At 34.8% G+C, this 27,687-nt stretch overlaps 1 protein-coding gene and 2 non-coding genes across 9 annotated transcripts in view; 1 reads left to right on the top strand and 2 right to left on the bottom strand.

Annotated features, from left to right (window-relative positions):
- LOC138704550 (protein phosphatase 1 regulatory subunit 36-like) overlaps positions 1 to 27,687 on the top strand; it is a 74,454-nt gene that overhangs the window by 32,317 nt on the left and 14,450 nt on the right. Inside the window, exons 1-2 of one of the 7 annotated variants that reach the window (XM_069832568.1) lie at positions 8 to 146; positions 2,078 to 2,197. In XM_069832568.1, coding sequence (XP_069688669.1) covers positions 144 to 146; positions 2,078 to 2,197 — 123 coding nt within the window. In that variant the 5' untranslated portion in view covers positions 8 to 143. Of the gene's footprint in view, positions 1 to 7; positions 381 to 2,077; positions 2,198 to 12,889; positions 13,074 to 27,687 lie in introns of those variants that run through there. The other 6 variants (XM_069832570.1, XM_069832571.1, XM_069832566.1 and 3 more) reach the window with 6 other exon arrangements.
- On the bottom strand, positions 25,256 to 25,328 carry TRNAN-AUU (transfer RNA asparagine (anticodon AUU)). Its single transcript has one exon. It is a non-coding gene; the product is annotated as a tRNA-Asn (tRNA).
- On the bottom strand, positions 26,072 to 26,144 carry TRNAN-AUU (transfer RNA asparagine (anticodon AUU)). Its single transcript has one exon. It is a non-coding gene; the product is annotated as a tRNA-Asn (tRNA).

Genomic DNA, 27,687 nt, shown 5'->3' on the forward strand with positions numbered 1-27,687 from the left:
AATAATTTGTAGAATATAGACTTAATATTATGTTGTATTATTTTTGTAGGTTGCAAGCTTGGTGTCATATAAACATGGATTATTGCCTGCAGCTGGAGCTGTAGGTATAACGCGTGGGATCTAAAGAAAGAAGGTTAAGTCAGATGGTAGAATGAACAACAATTCTTGTCATAATATTAAGTACATAATAAGAATAAACTGAAGATAGATTATATACACCAGATATGGTTAGAGATATATAATTTATTTATTGCTTAAATATATGAATTACAAGTTGAAATTTGGTAATGTCTAACCTATATACGTGTGTGAATTGTGGGAGTAATGTACAAGAACTGTTTAAGAAGTACAGTCCGACTGTTTTAAAATTAATACACTGTGTAAGTAGTGTAATGTTACGTACAAGTATTTGTAAGTTGCCACATATTTATTTTGGAATTGTAAATTTAAGATAACTGTACTCATTGAATGACACCACATTGCGCTTTTAATTTGTCATAACATTTTATTGTAGTTTTGGAACACAGGGATAATGGGCCTGACATACATTTGTGTCATTTTTGGGTAAACATTACCTTCAAAAGCCACAACACAGCAGCGCTATGTGACAAGGTTAAAGTGGATTAGATGAAGGGATAACTAAGTGACAACCTTGTCACAGCCCTTGACCTCCTGTCACTTAGCTATCTCATCTAAACCATTCCAACCTTGTCAAAGTTTTCGGCCTCATGTCACATAATTAGTCCCTCATTTAACCCACTCTAACCTTATCACAATCATCAGTTTCCTGTCAATTTTATCATCTTACCTGACCCAATCTGACCTTGTCACAGTCCTCAGTCTCATGTCACTTAGCTATGTCCCTCATCTAACCCATTCTAACCTTGTCACGGTGGTACCTCGCTCGCTTGTCACTTATGTTTTAGTGAACTATGCAGAAATATTTTTTCGCATAAACTTTCCGGGGAATAGTATTCTCTAATGGGGAGGCCGAGGCATAGACGGGAGGATAATATTAAAATGGATTTGAGGGAGGTGGATTATGATGATAGAGACTGGATTAATCTTGCACAGGATAGGGACCAATGGCGGACTTACGTGAGGGCAGCAGTGAACCTGCGGTTTCTTAAAAGTTATTTGTAAGTAAGTAATCTCTAATCCCTTTATAAAAAGTGACTGCTAGTCTGTTGTAATAATGAGACAGACTTTCACCAACACATTAAATTCGCTTCAAAATTAATCTTACTTTAATAAATTCTTATATAAATTTGGAGACAAATTTTAAAATAATAATTAATCAGAAATAATATGTTTTTTTTTTTTTTCACTCATTAATATATTTTATAGACCCTACTGCTATATAAAACGTTTCACATTCTAGATTCTGGATTTCAGTTGCGTATCTCTTTATAATGTAACATAGCATTTATATTGACCTGTCTGTTTCTTATAGTTATGTATTCGAAACAAGACATAAGCCTTTGTTGTTCTAAACATTCATACCATTTGAAATTTTATAGATTACTATGTACAGTCGTGATACACTAAGAATTCAACATTTTTTTCTGCCTCATGGACTTTTATGTCGAGCAGGTAAAGATTTTTTGTATGTTTTTTTTAAACTTGATTATTTAACGATGCTGTATCAACTACAAGGTTATTTACGTCGATGGGATTCATGATAGCAAGATGATGCCATAGATTACCTGACATTTGCCTTACGGTTGGGGAAAACCTCGGAAAAAACCCAACCAGGTAATCAGCCCAAGCGGGAATCGAATCCGCGCCCTTGCGCAACTCCAGATCAGCAGACAGTCGCCTTAGCCAACTGAGCTATGCTGTTGGCCTCTAGATAAAAGTAAAAAATATGGAGTAAAAATATACTACTGCAATTTCCATACAAAACAAAACAAAACAAAACATTGAATTCTGTTATAATCATACTATTCTTTGTCACCATTCAATTGTAATACTTTGTTACATACCCTACCTCATTTCACTTTATGTAGACTGATTAGCAAAGATATGAAAAAGTTTGCATTTCCAGAAATAGTTGTAATTGTCTCTTTTTTTATAGGATGAGTGTCATCAAGTGGCTGATAAATACATTGAATATGATCCTGTCATTGTTATGATAGATCTTGTGCTGCTGAATGAGCAAGCTTATCGACACATTCTATACAATTCATTGTTCCAGGTGGGGTATACCTCTTTTACTGTGAATATTGTTAACATATGATACCTATTTTTATGGTTAGAAGAAAAGATAGATTGGTTTTTCGAATCCCATACTTGTAAGGTAACTCCTATAATAGCAGTTTATCTTCTAAACAGGAGTTTATATTATTTGAGTTGGCTGCAAAAGGGTATCTGTCGGATACAGGGGGGAGAGCCATTAATCCTTCCCATTGAAGGCTTTAAGGAACCAATCTGGACAAATACCCAATGTCCCATCCCTACCTTCCCGTGGTGCAGCTGTTAGTAAGCATACTTTTACAAGCTGAACTGAAGGGAGGGGCTACTCATCAATTAGCACTGGTCAGCTTGATGAGTTAATGACTGAATTTGGTATAATTTTCCTTTATTCAATACCTAATTCCCTCTTTACCCTTTCCTATCTAGTCCTCTGACTGAACTCTTACTTTCTTCGACCCCGACGGCATTAGAGCATTCGAGGCCTAGGGGTTCATTTCCCTTTCCTTCCTCCTCTTTCTACTTTTCTGTTCCTAGTGCTGACCTGCTATGGCACTAAAATCGTCCTCCAGTGGCTTAAGGAGGGAAAGCTGGTGATCAACAAGATCTCCCAGCTAGGTCCAATGGACCCGTCGACCAACAGCAGGTGTGGTCCTCCAGACATTCTGGGGATTGTGTGTGAATGAAGTAGCCACCAAAACGTTCAAATATGGTGTTCACTTAAATCGGCTGCAACTTGCCATTTTCACTCTAATATGAAATGAGTACCATTAAGGTAAAATTATCCTGAGGTAAAATAGTCCCTCAATCGGATCTCCAGGCGGGGACTACTTTAATGGTACAGAATCAACTAAACATCTTACAATGGAATGCTGGTGGTATAACATCAGCCAAGAAGACTGAACTAGCCAATATACTCTCAGATAATGATAATATCTTTGAAAAATATTGGAGTGCAAGAGGTCAAATGACTTTATTGTCAAACGCCTGGCATTAGAAAACAATAACAACAACATATTATTTGAGTTAATATTTTTATATTTAAACTTTATTTACAGTGAAATTATAGAAAAGAGTCATTTCCCTTCCTTTTCTTCCACATCTTTATCTGCCTTAATCTGTTTTCTGTTCCCATTTACATTTCCCTCATTTTCGTCTACTGTTCCAACACTCCCATTTTACCTCTTCCACCCTATCACAGAACCCTGTCTCATATCAGTCTGTTGTCTGAAGAGGAGATAATGTTGTGCACTGAGCTGATGTCAAGGTAGAGAGAGGGATTAATGGGTTGATGAACAAGAGAGCTGAAGCTTTAAGGATGAGTGGTACGACTAAGAAGAAATGGAAGAATGTTATTAATTAAACGTTCATTTATTAACTTGTTTAGTTTTCTTCACTGCATGTCAGTGCAGAGAAAATGGCAGTGCCAGTGTGCAAATCTCTACTAGGCCTAGTTTCGAAACTATCCTGAGATTTTGTTGTGAGGAAATGATAAGGTAAAATGAAATGGTGATGTTTTGCTGAGTTCGAAAAGTTTTATTCTTTTTTCTTGTAAGTTGATCTGCCATATCATTTCCATAACAGCCCTACATGGGGATCCATTGTAGAGTAATTATTTTCTCTTGTTCGAATTTCTGTTATTGCTTTGTTTTTGGGGTTCTGTAGATAAATTCAGTTACAGAGGCCGGAGGGAAAAAGACCTTTAGGGAGGCTGAGACGTAGATGGGAAGATAATATTAAAATGGATTTGAGGGAGGTGGGATATGATGATAGAGAATGGATTAATCTTGCTCAGGATAGGGACCAATGGCGGGTTATGTGAGGGTGGCAATGAACCTCCAGGTTTCTTAAAAGCCAGTAAATAAGTACAGTGATGACTACTAGAAAATATTAAGTGTACATAGCTAATTTTCACCATATTCAAAATATGATAGCAACATCTGTAATTTAAAATTTAAACCACATACCAGTATTACTATTTCTAAAATTGTAAGATACAACATACTCTAAAGTTGTAATTCATTTATTCGTTTGTTTGTTCGTTCATTTGTTAATTCATTTGTTCGTTTGCTCATTCATTCATTCTCCTAATTATAACTTACATTATTATTATTCTTTGGTGTTTGAAATTGTTTGTTTTTAGAACCATTGGCGATTAGCTGTAGTATTGGTGCTATTTGAAGCTTATTCAGGATGGACAGCAAATAAAAACACAGAACTTTCTGAATCAGCTAATAAATCGGATTTTGATTTTTTTGAGGGAGAAGGAAGTTTCTACTTTATGTGTTTCCAAACAATTGCAGGTAAGTAGGAGAAAAATTGATGTAACATGTTTGTGCTGCGACTTTTGTTGACTGTGCATGTTATGTAGAATTAACAGGTGTCCATAGTTTGCTGGAAATGTTCAGTCAGTTTTGTATAAAATCAGAAATTGTCCTACAATCATGGCAGAAATAACACAATATTAAATAACATTATTGATCAGTGGCGGTTCATACCTAAAATGATAAGGGGTTCACTACTTTTATGATATTACATAGTTTTCCAACAATTTAAACAATATCTCATTTCTTAAAAATTAAAAAAATATTACAGTTCTTTAAAGTATATAATTACCTTAAAATGAGCCTGAGGATGATGATGATGATGATGATGATGATGATGATGATGAAGAAGAAGAATTATCTTTGAAAGAACATAGCAATTTTTCCTTGCGTTATTATTCTGTATTTTAATTTATGCCTGAAAGCTGAGCTAAGCTGTTGCCTAATTTCTATTCTTCCAAGGACAAGTATTCTTATGAGCAGGGAACGGATTTATATGGACTAAAAATATATGAAATATGTAAATATATATGTAGTTATTTTTACCAAAATATGGAATTAAATATGGACTTAAAATTATAAAAAAATGACTATGTACGTTAAATATTGGTACATTTTAATCAAACTAAACAAAAAATATAATGGACGTACCTTATCTTCCAATGTAGTTTCAACAAAACACAATTTTTATTGTCTGTTACCATAACAATAGGTTACAAACATTTCTTTCAAGTGCTGAAAAGTGAATCTTCTTCTATTGTCTCTGAGGATAGATTTATACTGACTAAAAGAGCGTTCGATGTCACAAGAAGTAACTGGTACATAATTCAATTTCACAATGTCTGCTGGGGATAAGTCCAAGTTAATCTTCACTGTTGATTCACCACTCATCACAGCAACAACCTTTTGTAGTTCTTCATATCCAGGGTTTTTTGAAAGTACAGTGTCCACCTTAGCTCTTACTGCATCTGCAACTTTACCTCTACCACGATTCAGTTGTTCCACAGTACTATTTATAATTTCAAAACTTTCAGATAGTGAAAGGTGCCTATTTTGGAGACTTTTGAGCGTTTTTATGATGCATGAAAATGTATGCTGAATGTGAGCTAAGTCATTCTTCACACTTATGTCACAGGTAACTGTTTTCGCAGTATCAATTGAGACTGCATCTTCAGAGTCCAATGCAAGGAGAACATTGTTAATAGAGTCTATATGTTCGGCATAATATTCAACTGCTTCTAGCCATGTACCCCATCTAGTTAAAATTGGCTTTGGTGGCAATGGAATTTCAGGGTACATTTCTTTCAACACGTTAACTCTACTGGGAGCTTTGAGAAATACTTTTTTCACTGATGGAATCAACAAATCTACTTTAGGGAAATTGTCTCTGACCACTTCTGCCACACGATGAAATGCATGCGCCACACAAGTAAAATGAGTCAATTTAGGATATACAACAGATAATGCTTGTCCAGCTTTGACCATATAAGGGGCAGCATCGCTAATAAAGAATAACACATTATCGTACATAATACCCTTTGGCCACAGGATACCCATAGCTTCGTTGAACAGTTTAACTATAGTTTTGTTATTGCACTTTTCTAGAACATCACAATGTAAAAGAATTCGTTCAGAATATTGTTCACTTAACAAACCGATAACTACATTACCAACAAGTCTACCTTCTTTGTCGGGAGTCTCATCAATGGAAACCCAAATTGAACTATCTTTAATTTCATCTCTTATCTTCTGTATTGTCTCATCGTAGATGGATGGAGCATACGTCTTCCTAAGTGTTGACTCATCCGGGATTGTATGTTGAGTATATTTTTCAAGGAATTCCCTGAAGACCTTATTCTTTAGTTTGTAGAGAGGAATATCAGCAGAGATGAGAGAACGGCACAGGTCGATGTTAAACTCAGATCTTACATTCGATGTTGTTGGTTGTGTTAAAAACAATTGTCTCTGCTTGGAATTTAGTTGTTTGTTGGCCTGATGTTTACTAGTTGTAATGTGTTGTTGCACCAGGAACTTTTGTGTAGATGATACTGCACACTGACACAAATTACAAAATAATATTTTATTGTCAGTTGATAAACCATCTTCTTTAAATTCTGAAATGTAACTTGTTAGTTTTGATTTTAAATTGACTGAATGACGTACTTTTGGCATATTTACCGTCTTTATAGTATGATTTACAAAACTGAACCTATGTGTACTCTGACTGGCATTTAACTGTTGAGCTGCACAACTGAAGTCTGTTAAAAATTTTAAATTAAATTAATACAGTTTTGTAACTTACTTTCCCATTGTTGATAGGACTGCTAATTTTCAAATAACTCTGATGTTAAAGGGATTACTGAACATGTGTTTAAATCTCTATTGTTGAAATGTATTTTTAAAAGTTAATGGAATTTTGTTTTGTTTTATTGTTAAACCTAATATAATATGGACTGTTTTATATGAAATATGGAAAATATATGGAAATTAACGAAAATATGTACTAAACTCTAAAATATGGAAAAATATGGAAAATAAAAGTAGGATTTTTCAACCCTACATATTGTGAAACATAAAGATAATGCAAAATATAAATTATATTAGCTTTATAAGTAAATATGTATTTACATATAAATCCTTTCCCTGCTTATGAGCAATAGATTCCTCATGGTTCTTAATTTTCTGTGTCAAATGCCTTAAATCTGACACCAGTGCATGTCCAGCTCGTATCTTTACCCTTAGCAAATAGTAGGCACTGGAAACAAAAAATAATTTATTGTTGATTCACAACTGCAAATCCAGCTGTTTCTTTCATATATTTCTACATTAAAAGCCCTGCAAAAATGCCTTACCTCGGCTTGTTTGTGCTTGCTTTAAATTGAGTTGAGGTAACGGCCTTCCAAGCTTCTTTATTTTACACTTATCTTCCAAGATTAAAACTGAAAAATTTGTTTTTAAAAGATATTGAACACTATTAATTTTGTTTGGAAACGAATACTGGTCACACTCATAGATGAATATATTAACACTAAAACACCAAGAACGACCATTCTTATATTTCCACCATAGTGTGTCGGCTGTCTCACTATTGTGTCACAGGACAGCTGCACTCAGTGCAGTGTGCTGGTCTATTTACCAGTGCATGCAAATGTTCCCCCTGCAGCATTCCTCCCTTACGTTTTGCCCCACACACAAGTCCAGAAGCTGGCTCGACGAGGTTCAGAGAAGAAATTGAAACTCGTAAGCATGTATTCGATCTCTGCAATTCATAGATTTTCATATGACAGTAATACATCAGAACCACAAGTAAACTTATTAAAGACGGTCAAGAAACAAAGAATGATAGTGTAAATTATAAATAAATTCATTTGAACAATTAAATTGTTTTTCCTGGGTGTTCTCTGAACCATTGAACGCATAGGATGCACCACCACTATTATTGATACATTAGGAAAGGTAAAATCCAAGTTATGTTTTAGAATTGTAATTAGTTCCTCTGAAATTATTAAGAAAATAAAATAGTTGTTAGTGCATCTCAGTGTATTTTTTACTTCCTTAGCATTTTTTCTTATAAAATTTTCCTGTGAAACATACAGTAGGTTATTTTACGACGCTTTATCAACAGCTTAGGTTATTTAGCGTCTGAATGAGATGGTGATAATGCCGGTGAAATGAGTCCGGGGTCCAGCACCGAAAGTTACCCAGCATTTGCTCATATTGGGTTGAGGGAAAACCCCGGAAAAAACCTCAACCAGGTAACTTGCCCCGACCGGGAATCGAACCCAGGCCACCTGGTTTCGCGGCCAGACGCGCTAACCGTTACTCCACAGGTGTGGACGTGAAACATACAAGGAGGATAGTATTTACAAGTAATTAATTTCCCATGTTAAATCCATATGTAGGCTATAGTAAACTGTATGTATATACACATATTTCTTTAATATGAGTTATAAGTTATTGCATATCTATCTGTGTTTGTTTGTTTGTTTGTTTTTTTTTTTACTTTTAGTGATATAATGTACAATATGTTAGAACAATTCTAACAACAAAAATGAGGCAAGGACAGAAAGATGAGAGATCTATTTATCCTGTATGTTATGATAATGTGTGTAACATTATTCTTATCCAAGATCTTCATGAAAATTAGATATAGGCCTAGTTCATTTGCCAATACCTTGATGTACATGTTAAGATAAAGAGAGACTGAATCATTGTATAATTTTAAAACTGTTACAGTATCACGAGTATAAATTAAAGTTGGCAATAAAAATATAATCCCGCACAATTACTTTAAATGCAGCCAAGAAACCAATACACTAGCGTCCTGAGAAAGATATGTAGGATATGAAACTGAAGAGTTATTTAATATAATAAACTTGGTTCTGACATGTGAGACAATGCAACGTAAGAGTTCAGCTGTTTTATTGAATCTTTGCAGGAACAGCAATGTTGTTTTTCTTCACATACATTCTTACTTGGATACGGTGGAAAATTCATCCAAAGTCTAAACCACAGAACTACAGTAATACCATCTTGTGGAAAGCTCTGGTTCTTTCCAACTGTGGAAAATTTTTAATGATTCCAAGCTTAATATGGGGAGAGATTGGTACAGAAACACATTCTCTTTTTATAATGGGTTACACGTTCCTCTCCCAATTGAAGACATATTCAGGTAAGTAAATATTTGTAACAAAAATTCCTATGTACAAAATAATACTGTATATAAAACAGTACATGTGTCTATTACAACAGATTTTTTTTTTTTTTTTTTTTATGTTTGAAATTGGGGTGCGTCCATTAGGCGGGTAACTAGGTAACTTGATTTTTCATATTTTGTGACATTGCCTATTTACTTATTTATTGCACTTAGGGTGGAATTCATAGTCGTCACTTATAAAATGAGTGAACCCTTAAGTAATAAGTGTTTGCTTATAATAAGGGAACCCTTAAGTCAATTCCGAATTCATAGACAACACTTATTTTCACGTAATGAGTGCTCACTTACAGCTGCCGGACATGACGTCATAACAAAAGCTGACTCTCATTGAACTAATCGAAAGCAGCTCTACATGTGGAGTTGCTATAACAACGAGTTATCAATATTATTGTACTGAATAAGTTATACTCGTATACAGCAATAGTTTCATGATATGTTAAATTCTAGTTGCATGTCAGTTATAGTTATAATCAGATATCCTAATAATTGGAACACATGTTCTGTAGTAGTGAATTTCTTAAATAAATAAATTAAGCCTATTAGGCCTACTATATAATACTGTATATTGAATTTATTAACATAGTCTTATATTTACCCTATAATTTGCCAATTATAGCTACATTTTACATTTTTGGCTATGATATCTATACTTAACTCTTTTTTATTTATTTTATTTGGTATTTTTCATTTATATCTAGATCTGTGTCTTTTATTTAGGTAGTATCTATTTGTTTGTTTTTTTTTTTTTTTTTAATTTTTAATTTGTAATTACACTTGTATCTGTTTTATCTCTTTTTTCATGTTATATGCAATTCTATGTTTTTTTTAACAAATATCTGTACTGTCTGTATGATTTGAGGCTTTCTTGGCGTTGGTTCGCTAATATGTTTTCGCGGGATATCAGCCGAGTTAAGATTTTGGAATGCTCCAAGCTTTTGACTGCTATCTCTGCAGCCATCTTCAGGGAAGTGATGTCCGATAAGTGATATAACCTTTCGACTTTCTGTTCGGACATCACTTCCCTGAAGATGGCTGCAGAGATAGCAGTCGAAAGTTTGGAGCATTCCAAAATCTTAACTCGGCTGATATCCCGCGAAAACATATTAGCGATCTGTACTGTCTATTGTAATTGAGGTTTTGCCCTGTTATAGACATAAATAAATAAATAAGTACCAGTAAGTAAGTAAGTGAATAAATAAATAAATAAATAAATAAATAAATAACGATGAATTTGGCTAGAGCAACAACTTCGAATTGATCTGAAAACGATATCGCTTCTTAAATTCCAGTTCACTATACATTTCCAGAGGATTCTCCATGTCTCTAATATACCTTTTTGGGACACGTATATTTTCCTCATTTCGTTCAACAAACTCCATAAAATTCTCAAAATCATTCTCAGTATCCATTTTGAAAATGAGTGGTCACTTAAGGGTACAGATCAGCTCACTTAAGTAATCACTCATTATGTGAATGAGGGACAACTATGAATTAGAAATGAGTATAAGTAACCACTTAAGGGTTCACTCATTTATAAGTGATGACTATGAATTCCGCCCTAAGAAATATCTCTCATTTTCATTTACCTATTTATTATATTGGAAAATAGATGTCGCTGGTATCGTTCAATCAGTTACCTAGATCCTGGATTACATTTTGTGCGATTTTTGCTATATAAAAGAGGTAACTAAAAAACGCAAATTTCGAGTTACCTAGTTCTTGCATTCACACGACGATATGGTAAACTGTTTTCGTCTTTTTACAGGTCTCTGTAAACATTCTCCCTAAGTTAAATGTTCTCATATTGCTTATGAAATTTTGTCATCTTGAAAATTGCAAAACACACTCTGTATGCACTTAAAGAATGTAAACAAACAGTTGCAGGGCAATGACTAAACACAGAAGGATGAAGTGGCAAAAATTATTTTAAAGAAAAAAGATATCACTAGGCAGCATTACTCGCCGACTTTGCTAAGAGGTCGTTTTGACACGCTATTTCAAACATTCCAGAACTATTTGCACAGACTTCATATTTCATTGGGTTGACCTGGGTAGCGCAGTTGGTATAGCTCTAGGTTGCGGGTTCGATCCCGGGCCAGCTCAATGGCATTTAATTGTGCTTAAATGCGACAGGCTCATGTCAGTAGATTTACTGGCATGTAAAAGAACTCCTGTGGGACAAAATTCCGGCACACCGGCGATGCTGATATAACCTCGGCAGTTGTGAGCATCATTAAATAAACCATAATTTATTTTTATACTTCATTGAACATCCTGACCCTGCAATTTTTCAGTCACAATACCTTTCCTTGGTTTCTAAAATAGTCCTGTATTTTGCAAAATATGAAGTGACATCTTTTGTCGTGCATGAGGGGTTCACAACCAGAGTGGACCAAGTCCTTCTGGAATAATTTTGAGAAATTGAGTCTTAAAGTTCCTGGCTCATGCTTAGCAACCTTCAGCTTCCATAGAAAATGCTGCTCTCTGTGGAGTAACAAATGAGTTATGGACTTGGTTTGTTATGGCAATGTATAAATCTAAGTTTTCTTCATCCGAAATTGTATTAATCCACAAATTGACCACTGGTGGACTTGGTCCACTCTGGTTGTGAGCTCCTCATATATTACTCATATAAATTATTTTATGCTCGACCATCCCGAATTGTAGTAATTATACACCTGGTAGTAGCCCTTTAATGCACCTCATTAAAGTACACCTATTCATTATAGTTCAGTTGTTCAGCCAATGAGAAATCACCATTGTAGCATTATATAATCGCAAGTATCGATTATTCTCGGATATGCAATCGAAAGACAACTAGCGAAACGTCACGGAGGCTGGAAATCCAATACTGTCGCAGAAGGTTATGTTCTGGTACTATAATAATTAGCGTTAATTGTAAATAATATTCAAACAAATTCAATTTGTCATCTCATTTTTCAATTCTAAATCAATTTCCAGGTTATATCAAGATTAATGTTCATGTTATTCTCTAGATTATATCAAGGTCAATGACATTCGTTCCTCGGAAAAAATCAATACTTTCGCGTCTGCGCACATCTCACAATTTAGAAGGTCACTTCTGCTCCTCACTTAGATAACCATAACATGAATACTTATGAATAATTTCAAGTTAGAAATATGGTCGAGCATAAAAAGTTGTATGAAACTTGCCTTTAAAGGTAATTAAGACGCTCGTATGAAAATTATTTGCGCTCGTTTCATAGACAAAGATACTGGCGTCATAATTACTACCATTATAGGCTCGTTGCATAATGTACTATTATAAATAAAAATTGAAATACTTCCATTCTCTTTTTTTGTTCTAACACTTTTGTATTTCATTTCAGTTGTCTGTAATACATCTAAAGCTGGTGCTGGAGTCGCAATATTCTTTGGATTGATAATTAAATTTTATACATGTCACATGATTAATAGTATTTATTTACAATGGCATTAAGAAACATGTTTATGAAATGTCACTTTTCAAGACTGATGTGTACAGGTAATTTTGTTTTTACACAATACAGAGTTCTGTAGTAGTGCAGTTTTACAGTTCATTGTTTCACCTTTCCCTCCATTATTAAGCTTTTATAAATATAGACTGTGGTTGTCTTGGGCAATTTGAACAAGAAGGTCATGACAGTGTTTTGCAGGCATTTTGAGTGAAGTTAATATCCAGTTCTAATGAGATCTCATCTTAAGCTAAATTAATGAGACTTTTGAGAGAACATGTGAAAAGGAAACAAATGGTTGTAAAAGAAGACCTTTACTATTACCATTACTCTCTCTGATTCTACTTCCTTAACCTGAAAGTGCCCCAATAATAATCCTGAATGGTAAGTATTTTTAGAAGTTACAAGGAGAAAAAGCATGTATTTTATAATTAAATATTTAAGATATGTTGTTGTTTTCTAATGCCAGGCATTTGACAATAAAGTCATTTGACCTCTTGCACTCCAATATTTTTCAAAGATATTATCATGGTCAGCCACTGAAGCACAGATTTTGAGGTGTTCCGAATCCATTTCTTGGTTTGAGTTGCACAATGGGCAGTTAGGGGACTGATATATTCCAATTCTATGCAGGTGCTTGGCCAAACAATCATGGCCTGTTGCCAATCTAAATGCAGCTACAGATGATTTTCGTGGTAAATCGGGAATTAACTGTGGATGATGCAGAGAGTATTTAAGATATGTTGTTGTTGTTTTCTAATGCCAGGTGTTTGACAATAAAGTCATTTGACCTCTTGCACTCCAATATTTTTCAAAGATATTATCATGGTCAGCCACTGAAGCACAGATTTTGAGGTGTTCCGAATCCATTTCTTGGTTTGAGTTGCACAATGGGCAGTTAGGGGACTGATATATTCCAATTCTATGCAGGTGCTTGGCCAAACAATCATGGCCTGTTGCCAATCTAAATGCAGCTACAGATGATTTTCGTGGTAAATCGGGAATTAACTGTGGATGATGCAGAGAGTATTTAAGATATGTTGTTGTTGTTTTCTAATGCCAGGCGTTTGACAATAAAGTCATTTGACCTCTTGCACTCCAATATTTTTCAAAGATATTATCATGGTCAGCCACTGAAGCACAGATTTTGAGGTGTTCCGAATCCATTTCTTGGTTTGAGTTGCACAATGGGCAGTTAGGGGACTGATATATTCCAATTCTATGCAGGTGCTTGGCCAAACAATCATGGCCTGTTGCCAATCTAAATGCAGCTACAGACGATTTTCGTGGTAAATCGGGAATTAACTGTGGATGATGCAGAGAGTATTTAAGATATGTTGTTGTTTTCTAATGCCAGGCATTTGACAATAAAGTCATTTGACCTCTTGCACTCCAATATTTTTCAAAGATATTATCATTTGACCAGCCACTGAAGCACAGATTTTGAGGTGTTCTGAATCCATTTCTTGGTTTGAGTTGCACAATGGGCAGTTAGGGGACTGATATATTCCAATTCTATGTAGGTGTTTGGCCAAACAATCATGGCCTGTTGCCAATCTAAAGAAAATGGCAAGGTGTAGCCGATTTAAGTGAACACCATATTTTAACGTTTTGGTGGCTACTTCATTCACACACAACCCCCAGAATGTCTGGAGGACCACACCTGCTGTTGGTCGACGGGTCCATTGGGCCTAGCTGGGAGATCTTGTTGATCACCAGCTTTCCCTCCTTAAGCCACTGGAGGACGATTTTAGTGCCATAGCAGGTCAGCACTAGGAACAGAAAAGTAGAAAGAGGAGGAAGGGAAGTGAAATGAACCCCTAGGCCTCGAATGCTCTAATGCCGTTGGGGTCGAAGAAAGTAAGAGTTCAGTCAGAGGACTGGATAGGAAAGGGTAAAGAGGGAATTAGGTATTGGATAGAGGAAAATTATACCAAATTCAGTCATTAACTCATCAAGCTGACCAGTGCTAATGGATGAGTAGCCCCTCCCTTTAGTTCAGCTTGTAAAATTATGCTTACTAACAGCTGCACCGCGGGAAGGTAGGGATGGGACATTGGGTATTTGTCCAGGTTGGTTCCTTAAAGCCTTCAATGGGAAGGATTAATGGCTCTCTCCCCTGTATCCGACAGATACCCTTTTGCAGCCGTATTTAAGATATACAATCGTGTATGCAAATTTAATTTCTCCAATATTTCGGAAATATTTCAGATTCCATTTATAGGATAATGTTTGCTCGAAATCTAGGTCCAGTATGCTATTTCGATAGACAAGTTTTCATTCATTCATAGTTTTCTACTCAAGGGCAGGTCTTTCACTGCAAACCCAATATTCTTTCTTTTCTGCCTTTTTCTTAGCCTCTGCATACACTACATATATCTTAATGTTGCCTATCATCTGATGTATTCTTGTCCCGAACTTTTCTCCTGTTCACCATTCCCTCCATGGCATCCTTCAGTAGGCAGTTTCTTCTTAGCCATTTACCTAGCCAATTTCTTTTTCTCTTCCTGATCAGTTTCAGCATAATTCTTTCTTCACCCACTGTTTCTAGCACAACTTCATTTCTTATTTTGTCTGTCCATTTCACATGCTTCACTCTTCTCCATATCCACATTTCAAATACTTTTAATCGCTTCTCTTCACTTCGTCGTAATGCCCATGTTTCTGTTCCATACAGTGTCACATTCCACACAAAAACTTCACTAGTCTCTTTTTAGTTCTTTTTCCAAAGGTCTGCAGAAGATATTGCTTTTTCTATTAAAAGCTTCCTTTGCCATTGCTATCCTCCTCTTGACTTCCTGGCAACAGCTCATGTTACTGCTTATAGCACACCCCAAGTATCTGAAGTTGTCCTGTTGTTCTACTGCCCATTTCGAATTCGCAAGTTTATCTTCTGTATTTTGCTTCTGTTCACTATGGTTTTTGTCTTGTTTGATTTATCTTCATCCCATACTGCTCACAGCTGTCATTTAGCTCCAGCAGCATATCCCTTAGTATCATCTCCTCTTCTGCTAACAACAGCATATCATCAGTAAGTCTTGAGCACTTTCTTCTTCTTCCTCCTATTACAGTAGAACTTGGTTATAGCGATCTCGTTTTGTGCGACACCTCGCCTATAACGTCAAATATTCTGTGGTCCCAACTAATCCCCCATAAGACATATGCTTTCCTACCTTGCTTAATACGACAAACGCATATGCGTCTACCTCGCATATAACGTCATTTTCAACCTCAGTTTGGAATAAGATTTTCTAAGAACCAAAGTATCTTAAGAAATATTTTGCTGAAATCTGACCCTGACAAATTCTTTACAGTTTCCTTCTGTCATAGACCTCTGGGATGCAGGCGGATTCCCCACCCCATTGTAACCTGCCCGAATTCATGCGGTATTAGATCAGTTTCGACAGGAAGTTTTCACTAAGTGCACGCATTTTAACGCAGTATGTCCACTAAAAGAAATGAGTGATGCTTTAGAAGTCATTATAATTATGAACATATTCTATAAACCTAGGGAAGAGAGCAGTGAAATTGCAACTGAAATTATGAACATAGAACTTAATTTAGCCCTAGAAAGTGTGTATTGGGCAAGTAGAAGACAACAGAGTAAAATGACTGATTACTTCACTTCTAAGTAAAGTAGTTTGGTGAGTACTGAACAAACTGTTTTAATACAGAATACTGTATTTATAATTGTGTATTTTATTATGTTCATTGTAAGCTTAAAAGTCAGTACATAAATCTAAAATAAGTCTAATTAAGTTTGTTATTTTTCATTTTCAACCTTACTAGATTTAAAATGTGAATCTCGGTTACTATGACACTCGTTTATAACAACATAATTTTTAAGGTCCCTTGGATGTCGTTATAACCAAGTTCTACTGTATTACCCTACCATATTCTGAAAACAGTTCTTCACTAAATCCTCCAAGTAGATGTTGAACAGGATAAAAGATAAAGGGCATTATTGTCTTATTCCTCTCCTTATTCCACTTCTTTCTGACATTTCTTCTCCTAACCTGACTTTGCTTCGTTGTATCATAATATAAAGATTGATAAATAGTCTCTTCTCTTTCCAGTCTTACAGGTTTTGAGTAACACTACTCTATGGAAGAAACGCTTAAATAGTTTTGTAATGTCAAAACTAAATTTTCACAAACGTTTGCAAAACCCAAACCCTTAAGATTTATATAAGATTTCATCACCATTATGTCCATTATTGGGTGACCAGCATAGATTAACTATTAATTATTGCACTTTTAAAGCAGTATAGTACAGACGAAATAAGTTGATTTGGTGGAATGTTAGTGATAGAATTATGTTGAGACATTTTTACAACTTACAATTTCTTTCACCTGTTAATAATTCGATATATTTGGAGAAGAAATATAATTTTTTCTATTGCTGGTAATGAAGGAAAAATGGAGTGACAAGTGCATCCGACTCGTTGGGTTCATTCTTCTTCTTCTTCTTGTCGTCTTGTATCCTGTTATTCCTAGGTGGAACATAGGGCAGCAGTAAAGTTCCTCCGGCGTACTCTGTCGCCAGCCATCCGTTTCACCTCTTTCTAGCTCTTCCCACATCTCTCTATTTCCTCCTTTATTGATCGTTTCCATGTTTTTCTAGGCCGTCCTCTCTTCCTTACTCCTTGTGGATTCCAATCAATTGCAGTCTTCTCAATAGTGCCATCTGGCTTTCTCAGCGTGTGGCCTATCCAATTCCATTTTCTTTGTTTTATTTCATTCATTCATTCATTCATTTATTTTATTCCATAAATCTTACATGAGCAATGAAGCTTTAAGATGTGGAACAAGTCAACATTTTACAATATTACAATTACAATTTTTACAAATTTTTATAGTTTTACAATTTAGTAATTTTCTACAATTTTTACAATTTTGTGCAATTTTTTACATTTTTTTTTTCTAACATTTTGGCGAGATGTAGTGAGATGAGATGAGGTCCGAGGATTCGCCAAAATATTACCCGGCATTTGTCTTTTGGTGGGGGAAAACCTCGGAAAAACCAAATCAAAGGGGGGTAATCAAATCAAAGGGGTTGATGCCAAGGACTCGCCATAGACTCGCCATAGACTATCCGGCTTCAGTCCCACGGCTGGGGAAAACCTCGGAAGAAACCAAAGTCCAAAGGGGGATCCAACCCAAGCCCGAACGCAGCTCCGGATCAGCAGCCCAGCGAGTCTGCCGACTGAGCTACATCGATGGCTCTACTAAAAGTATACAATACATAGCCAATCAGATTATTAAATTTACAAACGCAAACGATCATTCATAAGTTGAGCTATATGTATAATACAAAACAAGTTAATTAAATTTAAGGCATAAACAATTCAACCAGTTGTGATACATAGAAATTGATAATACATATCATGCAAACTACTTCAAATTACAAACACAAACAATTTATCAGTAGAGCTATATAGATTACTATTCAATTTAAAGCACTTACAATTCATCGGCCAAAACTATACAAATATATACAATACAAAGTAGCATACTTTCATTAAGCTATACAAATTTGTGCAATTAATATCAAGTAGATTAATCAATTTATAATCATAAACAATTCATCAGTTGAGCTATACATATTACCATTCAATTTACAATAGGTCTATATACAATTCATCAGTAGAGCTACACAGACTAGTAATCATTTTAAAAGCAAATACAATTCATCAGCCAAACTATACAAACATATACAATCAAATTAGTTCAATTTACAAACTTATTTTCGTTAAGCTATACAAAATTGTACAATTCATATGAAGTAGATTAATTCAATTTATAAGCTTAAACAATTCATCATAAGCTTAAACAGTTCATCAACATATTTGTGATTGGTTAGTTCTTCTCCACAGTTCTTCATTTGCTATTATTTCCGGACATCTTATATTTAGAATACGTCTCAGACATCTGTTGAGTTGGGTTTATTACAAATGGCTAAATCCACTTGACACACATTTTTTGTTAACTTGAAGACGAAGCTACTGCTAATCTTCAAGTATTGTGATTTCCTTTTTCACAAAAAAAATTTCAAACTACACCTCTTCTAAAAAATCCATCATTGCTTGACCCCTCATTTAGATCAAATTTATAAACACGCTGTATTGAAAGGTTCAGATTTATAAACTAGTTGCAAACTTGCTTTATGTAAGTTACATTTTTGTTGTCCATATAGGTAGCAAGTTATGTTAATCCATTGATTTAATCCTCTTTCACAATAGCCCTGCCAAGGCTCTGGAATTCGCTACCTGCTAGCATCAGGGACTGTCGAAATAAAATTGAATTCAAACGCAAACGTACTAGGCACTTGGTCAGTAATTGATTTCTTGTAAATCAGATGTCTCAATAGGGCCATCTCAGAGCACTTCCTCCTCTTTCTCTTTTTCAATGTAAGAGTGGAACAAGATGCAGGAGCAGTTCGTGTATCTCCGGATGACATCATTGACCGCGACGTTTGAATAGACATCTGCAACCGCTACGATGTAACAGTCAGTCTTTGTGTCCATCTCCGAGGAAAGAATGTTCTTATTACCGCAAATGTATGAAAAAATAAAAGCTTTCATAGGGAAAGCGAAATTGTGGGAGACGCAAGTTTCAGTGGGTAACTGGTACCACTTTATTAATCTAAAATTGTTACATGATTTGAATCAAGACCAGTGTAACAAATATAATGAAATACTGAAGGACTTGAGAAAATAATTTCAGATCAGATTTAAGATTTGAATAGTTCTAATTTAAAATAATTGCTTGTGAATTTCTAAGATGTTTAGGTTATTTTTAATTATTGAAAACAATACGAAATATATTATTTAACTATTGTAATTAATATATTAATATTAGCATAACGTAAGAATTCTTACTTTAACAACCAACAAGTTTAATTGTAATTTTATTATTATTTATTTGAATTTTATTTTATTAAATATAGTATAAACTTAAAAAAAGAGCAATACCAAAAACCTTCACTAGAAATGAAATATTGTTATTGTTTGGTCAACTGTCCGAAGACAGGTCTGAACCTCATAAGTGATACCAACAAGGCACCACTTATGAGTCAACTAGGCCAGGAGATAATGGAGTAAGGTGGCCAGTTCCTTGTGCTTAAATAATTACGTAACATGTATGGTTCTTCATGCTTCAGATGTCTTCTTTTTACTCATTGATATTATATAATTAGAAAATAAATGTATTATTATTATTATTATTATTATTATTATTATTATTATTATTGTTACTGCAATCTACTTAAGAAATTCCTTCCGAAAACAACTGTCTATTGTGCCAGTACAACTCAAAAGTGAAGCTTTGTGGCATTTCTCCCGCGATAGTTACAACTTAGCTCGTTCATGCGTGTGACATGAATCAGCGATCGGCTATCTTCGGGTACTGCGCTTATCTCTTCAGCTGACTATGTTATCTACACTTGCTCCCTGTGACAACTTTTATGCGTTGGCCTTGAGACGCCTGTTGTAAATAGTTTCCTTAATCTATCACAAAATATTTCAATATCCAGTAATTTCATTACTATACAATTTTGTTATTCTAGGTTTAATTTGTAATTCAGTAAATATAAAATATTCTTTGTTTTTCTATGATAAATCGCGGGTGCTCGTGTAAAGGGGGTTAAGTCAAATTGTAAGGTATGTAAACTTCTCTCGTTTGGTACTCAACAAAACCCCTTTGTCACAAAATACGGAGCACTGTAGCTGCACCATGAATGGAAGAATGATTTAACCCCTTTAACACAAGAAAAAAGTTATTGTGGAGAGTTGAAATCTGTACTTATCCCAGTTTATCGAAATTATACTTAACCCCCTTTACACGAGCACCCGCGAAACTAGCTAGCTTTAATTAGTCAGGTAATCTTTTCGTACTTTGATTTTTATTGTAATTGTAAATTTAACACTAATTGTAATTTTATTCTTCATATTATAGTTGGAATCTCCTGGTAGAGGGGCAGAGAAGGCCTGACGGCCTTATCTCTACCAGGTTAAATAAATACTAAATACTAATACTATTTACTGAGTCAAAGGACGACTATTCTTCTGCACTTTATTAACACTATTAACATTTGAAATAATTATACCAGAATCTTCCAATGTGATAGTCCAGTGATGTGTATCCAAGATACTGGACACTTAAAACCAATTATTGATCTCCAACTCTGTATAGTCGTTGCTATGGAATTGTTCAGTGGATGATAAATTTTGTACTCAGAGTTTCGAAGAGCAATATTATTTTTTTATGTCACAATTACTACTTACAATCTGAATTTCCAATTTTTAATTATGACAAATTTCCATGTTCAACATGGACACTGGGTGTGGGATGACACTATTCGTGGATTGTCTTTCGTCAGGTGATTATCAATAATTAAAATATGTCTCATACACATTACTTAATTCATACAGCTTTATTTTATTTGCTCATAACATACATACATAAACATATATAACGTCATTAATTGCCGAATTTTTAGCGTACATGGAAGAGCTGTCAGTTATTCAGTCTTGTATTAAATTTAGGAAATATAAATGAAGCAGATATAATGCACAGTTAAAGTTAAGTTTATTTCTTATTATCTAATAAAACTAGACCATATGGACACAGTTGAATTATTTATACGTGTTTACATTGTCTAAGGATCAGTGTAATTATGTAGTTAAAGTTTAATAGGATTAAGATACCTAGATATGGCAAATTTTGAGAAAATGAATTTTGGGACATTTTTTATCTTAATATATAAAATTGAATGTGGGTATGTATGTATATATGTATGTGTGTATGTTCTCTATACAAATCTACATGCTTTGACCGATATATGCCAAAGTTTGCACATTTAACCTTCATAACCAGGAGAAGAACATAGGCTACATTAAAATTGTGCAAATGGAAGTTAAATTAATTAAAATTATAAAATATAAAAATAAATAGATCAAATATTCATGTATAATATTAAAATACAAACTCTTCTACAGTCAATTGTTCTTTTATTATTGTCTGTTGTATTCAACATCTACTTTCACGAGGCCTTGGAAATTTTAACACGAAATTAAATTACATTGTTGTTACAGATCGCGAAGGCTAAAACTAGATAATTTATGCAATAAGTATCTTTACACAGTCCAGGACCGTATTATGAATTCTTCGATGCTGTTTTGTAGATAGTGAGCAAACTGTTTTATACAACTGAATTCTAGAATTCTTTGAAACTACAAGGATTGCTACCACATAATTTACTTAATATTGAATAACCAATAGTACTATTGTGAAATATTGACACACCAAAATTATGCACGAATAAGAATTGGTGTGAAAAACTCATACGAAACGTAATAGAATTGGCAATATTAATTGCAAAAATAAAAGGAGATGTTTTTATTCCACGTATTGCTAGGATACTCATTCAACTGCAATTTCAATGCCACAAGCATTTGTAATGGCCATATTAAAATGAAGCTCAAGGACAGTTGCTCAAAGTTGCAGACATTAACTTAAAAACTGCGTGTTTTTCACATCCTCAACTATATTTTATACAGAAGTGAAAAAAAAAAGATTTTACACACATCAATAAGCAATTCAATGATATTTTTGTCATGTTGCTAATGTGGTATGTGAATGTACATAAGCCTACTGAAAATAACATTGTATTAATTCTCAAAATATTGTTGTTCACGTTGCAAATTTAGTATGTTAAGCATTGTGGAAATAAAAATCTCTTAATTTCTAAAATATTGGTAGGCCTATACGTTTCTTATAATATTAGTCTTTATGTTAAAAAATGACTTATTGCGGGTTTATATTATACCTATATTCTGTGTATAAAATTAGAAAAAATATAATATGTTCTGAATTTATGAGATATAATAATAATAATAATAATAATAATAATAATAATAATAATGATTTATTTAACCTGGCAGAGATATAGTTTCAAGTTATATTAAAAAAAAGAACTGGGTATGATATAAGTGGGTGTACAGCGGTAAAGAGGTAAAAAAATCATCCAATATAAATTAAATTTTATATATATATATACTGTATACTGATTCGATGCTGAAACTGATCAGAAAGAGGAGAAGGAATTATATTTTCGTTGGGTTTTACTTTGTTTATAGTTTGATTTTTCTATTACTTTATTTGTATTTCTGGCACTGTGGAAGAGAAGGCCTAATGACCTTAACTACACCAGAATAAATAAATAAATAAAAACAATAAATAAAAACAAGTAAATAAATAAATTTAAAACAACAGTTTAACGTCAGGCACATGATATGTTTTCTTTTCGGTGCTTGATTTACAACTGTTTTAAATTGAGTTAACCCTGGCAGGCATTTGGCTAAGGAGTTCATTAATTCATGTAAGTGACGTTAAGTAAACATTCATCTTTATGGGCGAGGAAAGCTTAGTAAAGACAATTCGTTTTGGTTTTGTATAGTTAGGTTTCCGAGATTTCCGAAAATTTAATAACCAGTTTAATTAAAAATAGAAGCCGAAAAGAAAACCCGGGCAATGCCGGGTGCTTTCAGCTAGTATAACATAAAACTGTCAGTTTTTACTTTATGTATATAGCAAATATTTTGTTATATAACACTGTCTATAGGTCACACTCCCCAGCTATTTTGGGAAAGTATAAAGTATAGCATAAATAAACTATAAAACTTTAAAAGTGTTTAATTTTTCAATACTTGGAATCTTGATAAAAGACAAAATTTCCAATAATCCTCTCATCAATAGAGACACGTGGCTTCAATAGGATGGTGCGACCAGTCACATGTCTAGATTTAAACTTTAAGTATGTGTACAATGAAATGGGTCCCATCTGTGGGATGTAGTGTTCACAAAATAAGAATTTCATGAGGTACAGGTAAATGCTATCGTGTATATTTTAAATATAAAGTGAAAGTTGCGTTTCAAAGTAATCAGTACAATAATTATTAAAGTTTTAAAATCACCCGTTTCATTGGCTCACCTTGTATTATATGTACTGTCGTTGTATTTACTGTATGTTTATAAATATATCAATTGAGGACGTAGCTGCAATAAGGGCCCATACTCCAAAATGCTGTTCTGAGATATATAGAGTTGAAATTTTTTAAAACAGTGCAGGGTCTATAACATATATTAAAATTAACAGGTTTATCAGCATTACTGTTCAAAATTTCTCAACGAAACTTTGTGGGTATAACAAACTACGAAGAATCGATTTATGCATTCTTCGGAAAAAGGACCTATGGGGCTATGGGCCCTTATTGCAGCAACGTCCTCAATTATTCTGTCAAGTTATAAGCATAATTTTAAGAATTACATTTAATTATATTGTATTCATGTTTATGTTTCTTCTTTTATTACGTAATTTTATTGTATTTTGATATAGACTTCATTTTGACAGCCTCAGTAGCGTAGTTGGTATAGCGCTGGCCTTCTATGCTCGAGGTTGTGGGTTCGATCCCAGTCCAGGTCGATGGCATTTAAGTGTGTTTAAATGCGACAGGCTCATGTCAGTAGATTTATTAGCATGTAAAATAACTCCTGTGGGACAAAATTTTGGCACAACAGCGACGCTGATATAACCTCTGCAGTTGCGAGCGTCGTTAAATAAACCATAATTTTAATTTTTTGACAATGTTTAATACTTGTATTTACAAGTCCATAAACAATAAAGAATTATTATTTTTATTATTATTACTATTATTATTATCTTGATTTTCCTCTCATATTCGAACATTGCATAACACTAGTAGGCAAGTTCAAGCGTAGTTTCTCTGGACAGGCACATACATCTATTCTAGGGCCAAGTAAATGGAATAAGATTGTCAAATGATCCCTCATATTTATCATCCGAATTTAATTTAATTTCTGCTTTTCTTGCTGCTGTTTATATTGTTACTGCAATTTTACAGCTGTCACAAACATGAAGTATGTTGCAAATCAAGCTTTCAGGTATAACTCCCTGTAAAGTTAATTTGAATAATTTCGAGGAAAAATTGTTCCGGGGCCGGGTATCGAACCCGGGACCTTTGGTTAAACGTACCAACGCTCTCCCAACTGAGCTACCTGGAAACTCTACCTGACACCGATCCAATTTTTCCCTCTATATCCACAGACCTCAAAGTGGGCTGACAACCGTCAAGCAACCAACATTGAGTGCACACTAACTCTGTGTGACTTAAATTGTGGTTTTCTGTTACGTACAGTGACGTGTATTATGCAAATCAAGCTTTCAGGTATAACTCCCTGTAAAGTTAATTCGAATAATTTCGAGGAAAAATTGTTCCAGGGCCGGGCATCGAACCCGGGACCTTTGGTTAAACGTACCAACGCTCTCCCAACTGAGCTACCCGGGAACTCTTCCAATTTTTCCCTCTATATCAACAGACCTCAAAATGGGCTGACAACCGTCAAGCAACCAACATTGAGTGCACACTAACTCTGTGTGACTTAAATTGTGGTTTTCTGTTACGTACAGTGACGTGTATTATGCAAATCAAGCTTTCAGGTATAACTCCCTGTAAAGTTAATTTGAATAATTTCGAGGAAAAATTGTTCCAGGGCCGGGTATCGAACCCGGGACCTTTGGTTAAATGTACCAACGCTCTCCCAACTGAGCTACCCGGGAACTCTTCCAATTTTTCCCTCTATATCCACAGATCTCAAAATGGGCTGACAACCGTCAAGCAACCAACATTGAGTGCACACTAACTCTGTGTGACTTAAATTGTGGTTTTCTGTTACGTTCAGTGACGTGTATTATGCAAATCAAGCTTTCAGGTATAACTTCCTGTAAAGTTAATTTGAATAATTTCGAGGAAAAATTGTTCCGGGGCCGGGTATCGAACCCGGGACCTTTTGTTAAATGTACCAACACTCTCCCAACTGAGCTACCCGGGAACTCTTCCAATTTTTCCCTCTATATCCACAGACCTCAAAATGGGCTGACAACCGTCAAGCAACCAACATTGAGTGCACACTAACTCTGTGTGACTTAAATTGTGGTTTTCTGTTACGTACAGTGACGTGTATTATGCAAATCAAGCTTTCAGGTATAACTCCCAGTAAAGTTAATTTGAATAATTTCTAGGAAAAATTGTTCCGGGGCCGGGTATCGAACCCGGGACCTTTTGTTAAACGTACCAACACTCTCCCAACTGAGCTACCCGGGAACTCTTCCAATTTTTCCCTCTATATCCACAGACCTCAAAATGGGCTGACAACCGTCAAGCAACCAACATTGAGTGCACACTAACTCTGTGTGACTTAAATTGTGGTTTTCTGTTACGTACAGTGACGTGTATTATGCAAATCAAGCTTTCAGGTATAACTCCCTGTAAAGTTAATTTGAATAATTTCGAGGAAAAATTGTTCCGGGGCCGGGTATCGAACCCGGGACCTTTGGTTAAATGTACCAACGCTCTCCCAACTGAGCTACCCGGGAAGTATGTTGGTTCTTCAGACTTGATAACACTGCTACAGTTATTATAAACATTTTTAATGTTGTAGCATGTAGGATTGGCTGTATTTAATGAATAATTAGTGTGCTTTGTCTCCTTCAGTGAAGAAGTAGTAGCACAGCCCAAGAGTGTGTCAAAGTCAGTACGAATGGTGAAATCATATGCGGGATGCATGCATGCTGACCTGAACGTCACGTTCTGCGACACTGTTAATATGTTGGACAAGATGCGCTTTCGAAGATTCTTCCAGCGTAGGGTGAAAGCCAACGAGCTCGATGTGGTGACATTGCGAGACATCAAGGATGTGGTATTATTCCAGACAATGTCAGCTCTGCCTCCTGAATTCATTGATCTTTTTCACACACGTGAAGTGGATCGGATCCTCAGGGCTCTGATTGTGTATTTCCAGATGTACATCCAGGAAAGTGTCTTACTGTGCTGTATTCCGATAGTTAATTAATTTCAATATATTTTTTTTTTGTCTGGAAAATTTAGTTTTCTTACCGATCTCATTTTAGCATTCTACTATGTTGTAGATTTAAGACTATTTTTATTCAAACTTAGTGTTATGATTCCATTCATAAGCTATCATTACTCCTAAAATTACATTACGTTTATATTTGTTGTTGTTTAGTTAACTGTCCGAAGACAGGTCTGAACCTCACAAGTGATACCAATTTAATCTTCTTAATGTATCCAGCTGTTTGCTGACAACATAAAGTCCTCTGTAGTCTATTCGGTTATTGTTTTTCACGAGAAATGAGGGGTATTTTGATCGGTGTTCATTATAGATGCCTGTTGCTAGTAGTCAGAGGTGGGGTGTAGTCAATATATACTGCAGGGCTGTGTCTTCTGCAACTGGTACTGATGATTTTAATTTACTTCTTTTGTGGTTTATGGTTGGACAGTATAGAAGAATGTGTTCCAGATCTTCACGATGATCCACACCTGTAGAGTAACGGCTAGAGCGTCTGGCTACGAAACCAGGTGGCCCGGGTTCGATTCCCGGTCGGGGCAAGTTACCTGGTTGAGGTTTTTTCCGGGGTTTTCCCTCAACCCAATATGAGCAAATGCTGGGTAACTTTCGGTGCTGGATCCCGGACTTATTTCACCGGCATTATCACCTTCATCTCATTCAGACGCTAAATAACCTAAGCTGTTGATAAAGCGTCGTAAAATAACCTACTACTCTTCATCATGATTATTACACCACAGACAAGTAGGATTATTATCAGAAATGTGAAATCGGTGTAGATACAATTGAGTGACAATGTGACCTGTTCTAGCTCTTGTTAAAAATGTTTGAACATGTCTGGGCAAGTTTTTGTACATTTCCATGTCATTTGGTTTCTTTTGTACAGACTAAAATTTTTCCTTTGTCAGAAGAGAGCCAATTTTTGATCCATAGGTTTGTAAAATGAGACTTTACTGAAGCAAAAGCATCGGATAGAGATATCACTTGAAGAGGTCTTGGTTGCAAATATGTTGCCTGTTTTGCAATATTATCGACTTTCTCGTTTCCAGGTA

Source organism: Periplaneta americana, chromosome 8 (assembly GCF_040183065.1).
Source record: "Periplaneta americana isolate PAMFEO1 chromosome 8, P.americana_PAMFEO1_priV1, whole genome shotgun sequence".
In the NCBI taxonomy this organism is placed as follows: domain Eukaryota; kingdom Metazoa; phylum Arthropoda; class Insecta; order Blattodea; family Blattidae; genus Periplaneta; species Periplaneta americana.